At 40.2% G+C, this 14,789-nt stretch overlaps 1 protein-coding gene across 1 annotated transcript in view; it reads right to left on the minus strand.

Annotated features, from left to right (window-relative positions):
* raly (RALY heterogeneous nuclear ribonucleoprotein) overlaps positions 1–11,679 on the minus strand; it is a 45,174-nt gene extending 33,495 nt beyond the window's left edge. The window contains exons 1-2 of the mRNA XM_053315609.1: positions 11,665–11,679; positions 3,621–3,858 (exon numbers count right to left, since the gene is read on the minus strand). Of these exons, the coding sequence (XP_053171584.1) occupies positions 3,621–3,858; positions 11,665–11,679 (253 nt within the window). The remainder of the gene's footprint in view (positions 1–3,620; positions 3,859–11,664) is intronic.
* Positions 11,680–14,789: the final 3,110 nt, after the last annotated feature.

The following is a 14,789-nucleotide window of genomic DNA, read 5'->3' on the forward strand; positions in this document are numbered from 1 at the left end:
TTCAGCAGCCAGAGGCTGAAGATTCAAGCCTGTTAACTTCACCGTGAAGGGGAGTGGGTGCGTGCATGTGTGTGTGTGCATGTGCACGTGTGTGTTTTTGTGCGTGTGTGTGTGCGTGTGAGGCAGCGATCCAGAACTCTGACCGCAGCCAGGTGTGGAAATGGCAGGAGTCCAGTGGTTTGCAAGGGGACACATACATCTTCATTCACCCAAAACTGTTATTGACCCTCCCCTTTATGACCTAGGGGAAAACACACACACACACACACACACACACACACACACACGCACAGAGAGAGAGAGAGAGAGAGAGAGAGAGAGAGAGAGAGAGAGAGAGAGAGAGAGAGAGAGAGAGAGAGAGAGAGAGAGAGAGAGAGAGAGAGAGAGAGAGAGAGAGAGAGAGAGAGTCCACCTGCTGCTCCATATGCCTCAGTGACTTTACCACGTCTCCTGCAGGGTCTTGTTATTCAAAGGGGAAGTCCCTGAACGCAACACGCACACAAAAGTACTTTACTGACTCTTCCGATGGCTCCCTGGGACTTGAGTCATTTAATTTGTCCATAAAAAATCCCAAAACAAACCACACTCTTGTGCTCATCACGACATTGGAAACTGTCAACATTTGTTAGTAGTCTGTGAAGCAATTGTCCTCACAGCTGCTGTAATTACCTCAAAGTGACGGCGTAAAACAGCTTCTAGATACTTCTCTCACAAAAACTCGGATGGATCTCAATGCACTGTAAGTATCTCATCTTATAGCTAAACAGAACACTGAAGTATGTATCTGAAAACTTTTGAGGTGAGAAATAGGCAATGCAGTAACAGAATATTGATTCATATTTGATCAGTGTTGCCTAATTCAACCGTTTGATCTGATTTTCATGAGCCGGACAGACGGACATCATGGCGGTAGCTCTATCAACTCGCCACGCACCACACAGCTGGCTCTCCTGCTATCCATAGAAAATTAATGGGATCCCTCCGCTTGACATCTTTCAATGGATTTGGTGTGTCTGCATCATGATTGATTCAAAATGTACAATGTCTCAAAAACCTAAAAAAAATGTCTTGATGTTATTCTATATTTTCTGATGCTACTGGATTTGTCTGTCACTGTCATTGGGGGGGGCAGGCCAGACTGGGCTAAGTACGCTCAATTGAACTCGTTGCCTGCTGCCTTGTGATTGATGTCATTTTTGACCTGCCAACACTGAGTCACTGTGTCACTTGCAGCATTGATGTACACTAATCAGCTTTGCATGATAATATTGCCCTCTGTATGATATGTGACAAAAATGCCAGAAATCCCATAATTTGATCATTTTGTATTCAGTCTTTTTTTTTTAAAGCACACCCAACAGTGATGTCATGGAGTACACCTGCACAGCAAAGTGAGAAATTAAACCACTGGAGGTCAACAAAAACAAGAGATTCAGTGAAAAGGTGAAAAGAAACCTGTGCTAGCATTGAACCAGAAGCACTTGTTTGACACTAGTTGCCTGCTCTCATTGTACCAACCTGAGTTCAGCCTCACTGTCACTGACAAGAAACTGCTTCCTGTTTATAGGAGATCAGATTTAAAATGAGAGGAGATGGAGCTTAATGATGTCGGGACTTTTGATAATTTGCCATAGACACTAACTTCATCATCATTTGGACTTTTCATAATCATTTAAACTTCATGCCTCATTATTCATGTACTTTTACAAAGCACCAGATTTTTTTATATCTTGTGCTGATATTCAATCTGTCTCATTTCATTTTATATTTTGCTTCCAGCTTTCATGTTAACCAGATGATTGGCAACTTTGATCTCTAGGAAAAATGCTCTTCATGATCACTTTTCTTTTTATGCCTGTTTTAACTTGTGTTTTGCTTTGCCACCAAAGCACCAAGGTAGTGATGATTACATGTTAAAAGAGTCAAAAGTGTCTCATAATATGAACTCTGTGCCTTTCCACTAATGCATACAGTGAGCTGAAATAAGCTGTCAATCTAAAGATGAGAGGGGGAGCGATAAAGAGACACAGAAAGAGAGAAAAGGGGTCAGGTAGTTAAGTGATATGGAGGAAACATTTTATATGATCCCCATGGCAACACACACGCCCAGAATCTTCAGAGTGGAAAAGAGCGCCACTTAGTGGCCCCTTAGCTTGACATACACACACACACACACACACACACACACACTTAGACACACTATCACACGCACATGCTCAGATACACTCATTCATATATTTTTCACACACACACACACACACACACACACACACACACACACACACACACACACACAGGCTATTAAAGAAATGTGCTCACAGCTGTGCGGTAACTGAGCATAAACCAGTTGAGCTCTTCACACCAGCTCACGGACAACTCGTCTCTTCCTGCTCCGCCGGGAGAACAGATAGACAGAGGAAAACACTCCAGCAGCTTAAAGGCACACTCCGCTCAACTCTCATTTTTTCCTCTGATATTTCATCGCTCGGTGACGGAGAGAGGAGAGGTGGGAGGGAGACGGCAGATGTAAACACGCAAGAAGAAAGTGGTTGTAATTGCGCTCAGGGGTCGTCAATGTTTCTGCAGGCTTGTGCAGTCATAGCACACACACTGATCTGAAGTCTAATTATCACAGGATTGTATGTTTTAATATTGAGCAGTCAACTCAACATCATTTTACAGTAATTTACAAGCTTCTGCCAAAAGATCAGATAGTCCTATGAATCATGACGGACAGATTTGAACTTGATTCATGTCCAATACCAACATTCAGTATTAATGCAGGATTCACTGTGTTCTTACAAGGCTGCTAAATGTGAGGCTACAGACGTCTGGTGGGGCACATGCTACAGTAATATGTTGCCTTTTAATATTAGAGGCCCACATTTGTGTCATTTATTCAGCTTTTTATACCCCCACAAAACTTACTGAGGGAGAGATTTTGGGTGAAGTGGAAATACACAGAACAAACGGCATCGTATCATGCACTGTGTTGAAATCCCATCATCCATTTAAATCACACTCTATAGAAAATGTTGACCTGAGGTTGTTAATGCTGGACTCTAACTTTTAAAAGTGGCTTTTTAACTTGCTTGACCTGGTGGGGTGAAAAGTCTACTTTATTTGTCTTTCCCTAAACAGAAACCTGGTATAGTGCTGGAATTGTTAGTTAATTAATTCAGAAGTCATTTGACAGAATATAAATCTACAATAATTTTAATAATGGATTTCCTAGTTCCAGATCTCACCTTCTGGGAACGTTTGTTGTAAATTTTATCTATTTTCAATCATCTAATTGGACCTGTAGTGTCCAGTCCTACTTGATATACACTCACCTCTTCATCAGTGGAAATGTTCTCATACTTCAAAGTTTGGGCATACATTGTTTTAAAATGATAGCACCCAAGTAAAGTATTTTGTTGCTCCCAAACATGACTTTAAAATGTCAGCTCCAAGCATAATGTGCACTCAATTTTCCATGTCAAAAATATGACATCATTTCTATTTTCTATCATTTATCATCATTTAGATTGTGGGTAAGTCATTTCAAACTTAAAGTGAAATTCATAAATGTTATCAACCACAATCCTTTAATAGAGTTATAATTAACACTGACTCACCCAGTGTCTGTCCGGCCAGCACCCTGCCGTTCTCCCCAATCACAGCCCCCCTGGCGTGCCTCTCACTGGCGTACTGGACGAAGGCGTAGCCCTTGTGCACGGAGCAGCCCAGCACACGGCCATACTTGGAGAAGATGGTCTCGACGTCTGACTTCTTCACCACCGCTGTGTTCAGATTGCCGATAAAAACCCGGGAGTTGATGGATTTTGGGTCTGTCTTGTTGGTCACATTACTGGTCTGGACCTTCAGTGACATGCTGGAGAGACGGTGAAGGAATGGATTGGGAGGGAGAGATGCAAGAGAGACGGGGATCTGGAAAGAACAAGAGAGAGAATATGACTGATGTTAGTCGGTGAGGTGGTGGGTCGCAGCGGTTTAAAAAAAAAATATTACAGACTTATATTCGTGACTAAATAAAAAATAAGCAAACCAGCTGGGGAGACATGAGTCAGTAAAGAAAATAAAGTCAAGCAAACAAAAGGACTTTGTTTGTTAGAGATTCAAAGTGCCTCAGTAGATGAGTCATCGCTTCAGCTTAAGTTGAATCAACAATAAATCATAAAATGAATATTTAATACTTGTAGCAAAGTAGAGTAAAACTTGATACTTTGTTCTTTCACACATAATCAAAATACAGTGTTGCCTTTCTGATGCATTTGTGTTCACGCTGGCATATTACAAATGAACCAAGAGGAGGAAACATGGATTAGTCCTTATAATTAAAAATCAGATAAAATCATACTACATGTGGTTGTTCTGATTTGCCTCCACACTCCAAACAAAACAAGACAATATTTTTACGTTGAATATCAACTAGTAAACACTGATTTTGGTCTTGGAGCATTGTTGGAGCACAAAATATTAATGTATGAAGAGGAAATACTAATGGACATAGACTGTATAAAAGAAATGGACGTAACATCCGTGACGTCACCCATTGGTTTGTGGACTGGTGCTCGGAAGCCAATAGTTTCGAATCTAGGCAGCGCCATCTTGGAAATTTCAGGTGCATGCTGGGAAAAATAAAAAAATGGATTCTACTTATATGGGTATGAGGCGGGGCCATGGGCGGAGCCAACGGCAGAGCAGGGAGGTTGCTATGGTTGCGAGGGCTGGATCTCGAGGACATTGGTCAATCAACCTGTCAATCACGACGTAGCCATAAACACATTTTGAAAATGTTTACTGAGGTTAGAAATCAAGTGAGAAGTTGGTGAATTCTCCATTGACTTGTATAGAGACGGTCGCCCCCTGGTGGCCTTTTGATAGAATGCAGCTCTAAGTTACTTCCACGTTGGCCTCATTTCAGAGGACAGGAGCTCCCCGCCTGTAAGAAACTAGTGCAGTACCACCTTCACTTCTGCACGAACCTCAGTGAAACATTAAGTATTCCTCTAATTACAGATTCTGTTCACCTTGTACATGACCTGTACTACTCAGCTCATCACTGTGACCATTTCTTCAATCGGAAAAGGATCAGTCAAATATAAATATCATGCTGCAATGAAAGCATAAAAGAATAAAGAAGGACAACAGAAAACAAGTTTGATCTGATCAGACCAAACCACCGCTGCTTCATCACATGAGACGAGCTCAATCGATCACAGAGCTGAATTTAAAAAACAAATATATATTTTTCATGTCTCAATCCTTGCTGTTTGCACACAGCATCCACATAACTAATGAGCACAAGTTAAGAAGACTCAAGGATAAAGGAAAAGGGAGTAAGAGAAGAGAGCGATGAGGGACAGCAGGAGTACAGAGAAGAGGAAAGAGGAGGGGGACATGAAAAATGTGGAGGGCATTGAGAGATGGAAAAATATGAGAGGAGATGGAGGTGAAAAAGTTTAATTAAATTAAATGTCAATGAATTATGAAAATGAATTAAATGTATTTATATTACTAATTAAATTATCTTTGTACCCTAAAGTCACTGCTTGAGGCTCTTTAACCTTTGTGTCGTCCTCCCCGGTCAAATTGACCCCGTCTGGTTCGACTGTTCCTTCTTTCCTCCATTCATTCTTCCCTTGCTTCCTTTCCTTCCTTCTCCCTTCCTTCCTCCCTCCTTTCCTTCCTCCCTTCCTTCCTCCCTTCCTTCCTCCATCCCTCTTTTCCTTCCTTCTTCCTCCCTTCCTTCCTTCCTCCCTCCTTTCCTTCCGTCCTTCTTCCCTCCCTCCCTCCCTCCCTTCCTTCCTTCCGTCCTTCCTTTCCATTCACACACACAATTTGGATTCTGTCTGTCCTTCCTCTCTCCTTCTTTCTTTCTCTTCTCCCCATTACCTTTCTTCTTTCATCTGTCCTTCTTTCCTCCCTTACTCTCTTTTCCTTTCTCCCTCCCTCCCTCTTTCCTTCTTTCCTTTACTTCCTTACTCCCTTCCTTCCTTTTTCCTCCCTCCCTTCCTTGACTCGAGGACAACAGGAGTTTCTGATCTTCCTGTCTGCCTACATTAGCTGTTAACTGAAGAGTCAAGTTTGATTTTAAGACTTTTTCAAGGTCAGAAAAAGTGAAAGTACCCTGTATTTTACAAGGAAAACTAGACAAAGCAAAACATAATTTACACTACATAATGCATGAATTTGTGTCTTATCCCTTTAACCATCTTGTGACCCACAGACGACTGGCTCAACAACCAGAATGAGTGTGAATACTGACTGAAAACAGTTATCTTTCACCCATGCTGAAATGCAAAATGTTAATACATCTAACCTCAGATATAGCTAAAAGAAGAGCTAATAATGCTAATAATGCTAGCTTGATGTCTGAAAATGACTTAAAAAAAACTAAAGGAAGTGCACAATACTGGTTAGTATTGGTGCACTTGGAGATTGGTGATCACAGTGCTCCAGACCAGAGAAGGAAAAGTGATGAAGACCTCAGCTACTCCCCTCTCTTCTTCTCAGGCTAGTTGTAACAGCTCATGGGATTTATGACTCATCTGAAACATGTTTCATCACCGCTTCCTTCTTAGCATACAGATAAAAAACCAAACATGGCATTTATAGCAAACTGAGAGACACATGTAAATGAGAGAATGACTCATCTAAAGTACAGATAGTACAGTAGTGGGATGACTGATGAGTCAGCAGAGAGGAGGAGGAGGAGGAACAACTTGAGGTTTTGTGTTCTGGCAACCGGAGACAAAAAACAGTGCTGAGTAATATTCATCTTTTCTTTTTTCTATTTTTCTCCTAATTTGTAATGGCTAGTTCCCTGACAATACTGTCTGCCTACTGTATGATATCCAGTGGAGGGTGAAGACAGACAACCCTAACCCACATATCTGATACAAACTGAGTCTCCGATATCTTCCCAGAGTGACTTGAGACTTTAACAAGACTGAAGAGTTGTGACTTGACCTGAATCTAACCTACTTGAGAATAAAGATTTGACTTAAACTTAAATGATTTTGCTTTTGTGACCTGAAAATATTCTGAAGCAATAAAAAATAATTGAGACAGCAACAGGTAGGTGTTCCACAAAACCTTAAAATGTTTATTTATTAGGCCTATAGAGGACTTGGTAATATAAAATGTCACCATTCACAACTTGAATAAAGTGAGAAAAACTCCTGAATGCCATCTCACTCACTGCTGGAATATTTACTAGTTTATAACATTTTGATTTATCTGACCTTCATCAGACAGTCAGAGGAAAACAGAACTTTTCTCCAATGCATCTGCTACGTATTCAGGTCTGACTTAATGTCCTGACTTCATTAACCAATCTTTTATTAAGTCAACATGGCAACACAACAACAACTTTAACCCTCCTGTTGTCCTTGAGTCAAGGAAGGAAGGGAGGGAGGAAGAAGGAAGGAAGGAAAGGAGGGAGGAAGGAGGGAGGGAGGAAGGAGGAACGGTAGGAAGGAAAGGAGGAAGGAAGGAAGGAAGGAGGGAGGAAGGAAAGGAGAGAGGAAAGAAGAAAGGAGGGAGGAAAGAAAGAGAGAAGGAGGGAATTAAGGAAAGGAGGGAAGGAGGAAGGAAAGGAGGGAGGAAAGACAGAAGGAAGAAGGAAGGAAAGGAGGGAAGGAAAGGAGAGAGGAAAGTAGAAAGGAGGGAGGAAAGAAAGAGAAGGAGGGAATTAAGGAAAGGAGGGAAGAAGGAGGGAAAGGAGGGAAGGAAAGGAGGGAGGAAGGAAAGGAGAAAGGGAAAGAGAGAGGAAAGAAGAAAGGAGGGAGGAAAGAAAGAGAGAAGGAGCGAAGGAAGGAAAGGAGAGAAGGAGGAAGGAAAGAAGGAAGAAGGAAGGAAAGAAGGGAGGAAAGAAAGAGAGAAGGAGGGAGGTTGGAAGGAAGGAAAGGAGGGAGGAAAGAAGGAACAGTCAAAACGGACGGGGTCAATTTGACCCGGTAGGACGACGCGAGGGTTAAATGCTCTGTAGTCTGCAGAAGCATCTTCAGTTCACTTTGGAGCTCCAGGAAGTTAGTCTGTCTGAGAAAATGCTTCTAAATTATAAAGAAAATTAGCTTTTAAGAAAAAGAAAATCTGCAGCACCAGATTTAAAAAACAATATTAACAGCATCACTATATATTTTCAGGGTCTTTCATCCACTTGAGATTTACTTTCCTTAACAACTTCTGTGTCTGATTTTGCAACTTTGATACAGACTTGAAATTGAACTCAACAGCACATACATAACTACTGTAAAAAACATCCCAGTGCATCTCAGCACCACTGAGGGAAAAAAGAACAAATAACTCTAAAACATATTCAAAACCAGTCCAGAGCTATCTCAAAAACAACGGCACATCAAATCTAACATGCAGTTTGAAAAAGACAGAAAATTCCCTGAATATGAAGATATAGTGGAAGTTGCAGTCAAGTAGATATGAAACAACTTCTATTGTTGATGCATGTGCCTTTTATTGATATTTCAACACAGCTGACACGGTAGCCAAACATAACACTGATAATAAAATAAACCATTGAAAAGACATTAGTCCAAAAAGACTGCGTTACCATGGATACACACTGATGCTTTTAAAGGGGCTGTATCCAATTGTCAGTGTGTCAGTGTGAATGTAACACAACACAGAAAAGGGACATAAAAAAATTAACAGATTATGGTGAATTATGCCTTATGAGTCCACTACTATATCATATATATTGTGTAATTCATGCATATAGACATATAATGTATTGTATATGAGCAAGGTATTCAAAATATGAACACTATATATTGTACATACATGAACAGAAGACCTCTCTTATGGCCTTTTCAACCCTGTAGTTGTCTAATGCAGTTGAATTGGACTCTGGTTCATGTTCATTATGTGTTATTTTCCATCCACATGTCTATTTGTAGATGTTTTGAGATGAGGTGCCTTTGCTGTGTAGAGCTGGGACGACAATACATCTGAACCTGAACATGAATTTGATTCAGAGAAGGTTTTTTTTGGTTCAGGTCTGCAGCTCAAGAAAAGCTAAAAGGTTAGAAAGTCAAAGCAACTGTGTGTGTGTGTGTGTGTGTGTGTGTGTGTGTGTGTGTGTGTGTATATGTGTGTGTGTGTATGTGTGTGTGTGTGTGTATGTATGTGTGTATGTGGCTTGTCCTTTCTACCTGACCTTCCGAGTAACAAAACCATCTTAAACCTGATTGGTGAAACTTGGTGAATCAAATTGAGCCTTGCCCTGAGGGACCTGTGTCTGTGTGTTTGTGTGTGTCTGTGTGTGTGTGTGTGTGTGTGTGTGTGTGTGTGTGTGTGTGTGTGTGTGTGTGTGTGTGTGTGTGTGTGTGTGTGTGTGTGTGTTTGTGTTTGTGTTTTAGAGGTCCACATTTTAGTGAACAACAGAATACAATGGATTCAGCAATTCTACTGTCTCTGTGTGTGTGTGTGGTTGTGTGGTTGTCTGTGTGTGAGTGTGTGTGTGTGGTTGTGTGGCTAGGTTGCAGGCTAGCATTTCTAGTTTCTGTATTAAGAGTTTATTCTGCAATAAGGCTGCTGTCTGTCTGTCTGTCTGTCTGTCTGTCTGTCTGTCTGTCTGTCTCTCTCTCTCAATAGTAGTTTTATGAAATTATCTTGACTCAATGTCATTACAGTCGCCTTTTTCTGCAGTTTTCAACAATACGTATGGGGGCTTTCATAGTACTTCATAGTACCTCCTCAACGTGAGCGGGGTTGTCATAGCACATGAACATCGAGGCAATGTATGCTAACCCGTGTGAAACGAATTGGTGGGTTTGATTCTTGTGTCGGACTTCGTGCTCACGACTCTTCCAGTGAAGACACTCTCTGACCAATCAGTGGGCATTTTAGTATCGGCTCAGCTAGCTTGGAACCTCACCAGAGCAGATACCATAAAAAGCACCAGGTACTAGGTAAAAGCAAAAGCAAAAACAAACTAGTAGAGTCGAGTTGAGTCAATCCGAGTAGTAATAAAGTAATTGAACAGTATTAGAATTGATATGGCCGATAGTGAATACAGTCTAAATTAAATGGCCACCAGCTGGGTGAACGGTGGAAAGCCCCTGTATAAAAAAACTGAAGTCTCAAGGCCACACAAAACTCCATGCACCTGCGACTCGTTTTAATCGAGAAATGGATGACGTGGGAATCATATTGATCGGTGCCAAGAAAGTTGTTTTGAAACCGATTATTGTTAAACTAGTATCCAATTAAGAATGGTATCTACCGCATGCTGTCAGTCCAAACCTTTATCAGGCATTAGAGATATCTTAAAGAAAGGACCTGTGGGAGAGATCAAGATAGCCTATTATTTTAGGAATAGCTGTATTAAACATGTAGTATTTTGACTAATGGTTTACATGCCTTACCAATGCCAGAAGCAGTGTGTCCTTAATATTGTGAGGTGGAAAGTGATGTTGTGGATGTGCAGCGGTGAGTGGGGATGTGATAAATCAGACTTTCATGCAATGTGTGTGTCTCATCACAGACCTGTAATTAACCTGACTGACTGTTTGCTGAACCTTAACCAAGTCTATGCTAATTTTTGACAGATGTAAAACACAGGCAGGTTTTGCAGAATGGGCCAATACTGATATTTTTGTGTTTTGATGAGGTTGCTGTAGTGCATACGTGCATACTATTGTCCACATACACTCATTGGCCACTTTATGAGGTAGACCTGTGCAATATAATGCAATCCAATACAACAAGTCTGCCAACAATTCTACATTTACAAAGCTTAAAACATTTTCAGTTTTGGCTGGCATTGTCAGAAAGGTGATAATTCAACTCATGTATGTTAATGGAGTGGACAGAATAATGGGAACACTTCTCAATAATAAACATAAAGTAGAACTATCATCATTTTTACCAGAGCTGTTGAATTGGATTGCATTAGTTTGCACTGGTGTATCTAAAGTGGTGTGTGAGTGTATAATTTCCCATTGAGGGATTGAAAGTATTCTTCACTGATGGAGCGACACCGTTGACCAGAATGCTGCCACAGGATATGTTGGGTTTGGAGCGAGGGGCAATGCACCAACACCATCATCACAACACATCATTTACTCAACATAACTCTACAACTACTCTGAGGTGTCTTTAAAACTGACTCTTACACTGAGCATCACAAAATGAAAGTAACATTTAACTATTGAAGAAATCCCACAATTGTGCTTCATGTGAAGGCCTCTTCATCAGCTTTAGAGGAGATACAAAGAATTTCTAAGCCACAGTGTAGGTTTTCAGTATTAATTGAGTCTTAACAATGAGATGCTACTGTACATGTTACCGTTGCTAAGCTTTAAAAAAATAAATCTTGTATAACAAAACGAACCAATTTCCATAGAAAACAGCCTTCGATGGAAACAAAAGAACACTTCCTGTGTCTCTGAGCAAACAAAGACTGTATACACAAACGTTGAAGCCCAATGATCTCATGCTCTATAAACAAATATAAAGCTTCCTCCTTTAGGAAGCTTTTATGGTTTGATCATATATGCATACATTAGCATAAAACAGGATAAAGCTTGTGAACCTACATATGAATCATAGGGTTGACTTTGTGTGTAAAGTGTAGCTTTTACACTCAAGCTTTCTATCAGAGTTGTTTTTTCTTTTTTTTTTAACCTAAATTACCATCAAGGCCTCCATTTCACTGTTTCCTCTATATTCATTCTGCACCAACAGAACTATGAGCACCGCTGCTTAAATTTCACAGTTATTAAATTCAATGGGCTACTAATGATTTTCACTCACACACTCTGCGAGCACAATAACATGGACTTGTTTTGAAGCATCGACTAGTTCATCAAATCCCATAATGCTTCCTCCTTTCATTCAAAGGACATCTATATTTAAGGCATTGTTATAAGAATAGCATCGCTCCTGCACAGAATAAGGCTGTGAGTAATGTATTTGTGGTTAAACGAGTGTGAGAGAGGCGTTGTCAGTCTGGCAGTAAATGCACCGACGAGGCTTCAGTGTGTCCGTTAATTAATGCTGCAGCTTCTGTAGAGAGGGGGTAAGCCTCAAAGTTAACCTAACCTGATCAGGCTAATTTAAGGTGGACTGACATCAGCTATTCTAGTTTTAGTGTCAGTCTCAGCCACTCCTAAACTCAGAAGTAAGATAATATTTAAAGAAAACTTGTCCAGGGATTACGCCTTTACTGAACAAAGGATAAGAAACAATCTAAAGTGTGGGAGTGTGCCGCCAGAATAATTATATATCATCTCACTGTGTTTAATTACACTTGATAAAATGATACATTTAAAAATATTTGAATAGAAAAAAGTATATCTGAATTATTCAGTATTGGATAATTAAAGTAAAATGAAAAAGCTATTTAAATGTGTCAGTCAATGAGAGAGCAGCTGTTATGTTTTGGTGGGTTTCAGCTTTCAACAGCAGAGCTATTGCTGCTACTCTGTAGGGGTTAAATCCTATTTTTAGGTGGCGATGATTAAATATTAACACAATCACCATATGGGAAAAAAGTAATTATTAATTGGCAAATGTAATTATCATTTCTAACTTTGCTTTAATAACCTGAAATTTAAACATACTGTAAATGTAATTAATCCATTTTTAATAGCTTCCTTTAAATGTATCAATAGATTGAGTAATTGTAATTAAACTGCTAAACTTTATAGTATAGTATAGTAATAGTATTAATTATTGTGGTGGCATACTTTACACCCCATAGCCAGCAGTGTTTGGGAATCCTTCTTTTTTTTCTCTCTCTCCGTTAAATCATACTTATTATCACCCTGACACCTGTAGAGCAAACCAATCAGACCTCTACATCCACCTTTCTGAAGCGTCCTCAAACACATCATAGAGCCTGCCAGCTGACGTTGACCGTGTGCTCTCTCCAGCGTGGATCAGTAAAGTCTGCAGAATCACAGCACAGATAGTTGTGGTATGCACTTATATTGCAAGCTCTGTGTGTATAGGATTAGCATTCAGATAAACTCTCCAGGTTAAACGATATGCATACATTAACATTTCTGCATTCTGACTCATGCGATGAGAAGAGCACGAGCAGCTTCAACGGGTCCCAGCTTTACACTCAAATGAATGTTATTGCCTGAGTTTTTAATTAAAGCTTAAAACTGCAACGACCCCCTGCTGCAGACAGTCATACAGGCAGCTTTTCTCTGGGATTCTGTCTTTGTAGGATTAGCAATTTAAAGCTAACACCACAGGCCATTGTGCTTACACAATATAAATACAAATGCTGTCTTCAGCCGCTTTTTGAAATATCACATTGTGACTTCAGCACATGTGAATAACATGACAGTGTTAACATGACAAAGAGGACATAGAAATCATAGAAAAATATAGATTATTACACTGAAAATTCAAATTCTTGATGCTCAAATTGGAACAATGCTGAATTTATATTTGCAATGTGAGACTGAATATTAAAAGTAATGAAAGTCTTAAATGGGAAGCAATAATGATCAGGTGTCAAGCATAAAAAACTACTTTTCTTTTCTTCAAGATCTCACACATTATGACGAACACTTAACCCTCCTGTTGTCCTCAGGTCAAGGAAGGACAGGAGGAAGGACAGGAGGAAGGAAGGAAAGGAGTAAGGAGGAAAAGAGGAAGGAAGGAAGGAAGGAAGGAAAGGACTAACGAGGGAGGAAGGGAGGAAAGGAGTAAGGATGATGAGAGGAAGGAATTTAGGAGAAAAGGAAGGAAGGAAGGAAGGAAGGAAGGAGTAACGAGGGAGGGAGGGAGGAAAGGAGTAAGGATGATGAGAGGAAGGAATTTAGGAGAGGAGGAAGGAAGGAAGGAAGGAAGGAAGGAGTAAGGACGAAAAGAGGAAGTAATTTAGGAGAGAAGGAAGTAAGGAAAGAAAGGAGTAAGGAGGGAGGGAGGGAGAAAAGGAGGATTGAAGGAAGGAAAGGAGTAAGGAGGGAGGGAGGAAGGAAAGGAGGAGGGAAAGGAGGGAGGAAGGAAGGAAGGATGGAAGGAGGAGGGAGCAAAGAAAGAAGGGTGGAGGGGAAGAAGGAAGGAAGGAAGGAACAGTCAAAAGAGATGGGGTTAAACACAGGAAAAGAAGAAAAGACTGACAAGCAGACTTACTTCTTCTCTGTGCTGGGAGCAAAATGCAAAATACAAAAAAAGAAAAAAAAGAAAAATGCAGCTACATGTCTGCAGATGAAATTACCTTACTGTAAATCTAAATGACATCAACCATTGTAAGAATAGGAGCGCCTCCAGGGCCTCAGTGATTCTGTCATACTGAGAACCGATGGTGTGATTTTACATAGAGAGATTAGGAGGTAAACACAGTCACCCTACATCTTCCTGTCTTCTGCTTGCTCCCTGTTGTACGGTTATTTCTTTGTATTGCCCGCATGTTTAATTCATACATACTGCCTGCTGCTAAATATTGCTACAAACACAAATTGCTGAAGGCACGCTTTCAAATTGAAAACTTCCACAGTTTGAAAGTTTGAAAAGAGCTCTCTGGTTTCTTTTCAATAACACTGTTTATAGGTCAGTGATGTTTTATTGTGTCCATGTGGTTTAGTCACATTTAAAGGGTTAAAATGTGAAAATAAATGAATGCTTTTAATCCATTTACAGTGAATATATTAGAGGATTATGGCAAAAATGTCTAAGTGGTCTAACCATAGAAACTTTGGAAGGAAGGAAGGAGAATATATTAGAGGATTATGGCAAAAATGTCTAAGTGGTGTAACCATAAAAACTTTGTACCAAATAATTCAACTTGCTTAAAAATG

This window comes from Scomber japonicus, chromosome 3, assembly GCF_027409825.1.
Source record: "Scomber japonicus isolate fScoJap1 chromosome 3, fScoJap1.pri, whole genome shotgun sequence".
NCBI lineage: Eukaryota > Metazoa > Chordata > Actinopteri > Scombriformes > Scombridae > Scomber > Scomber japonicus.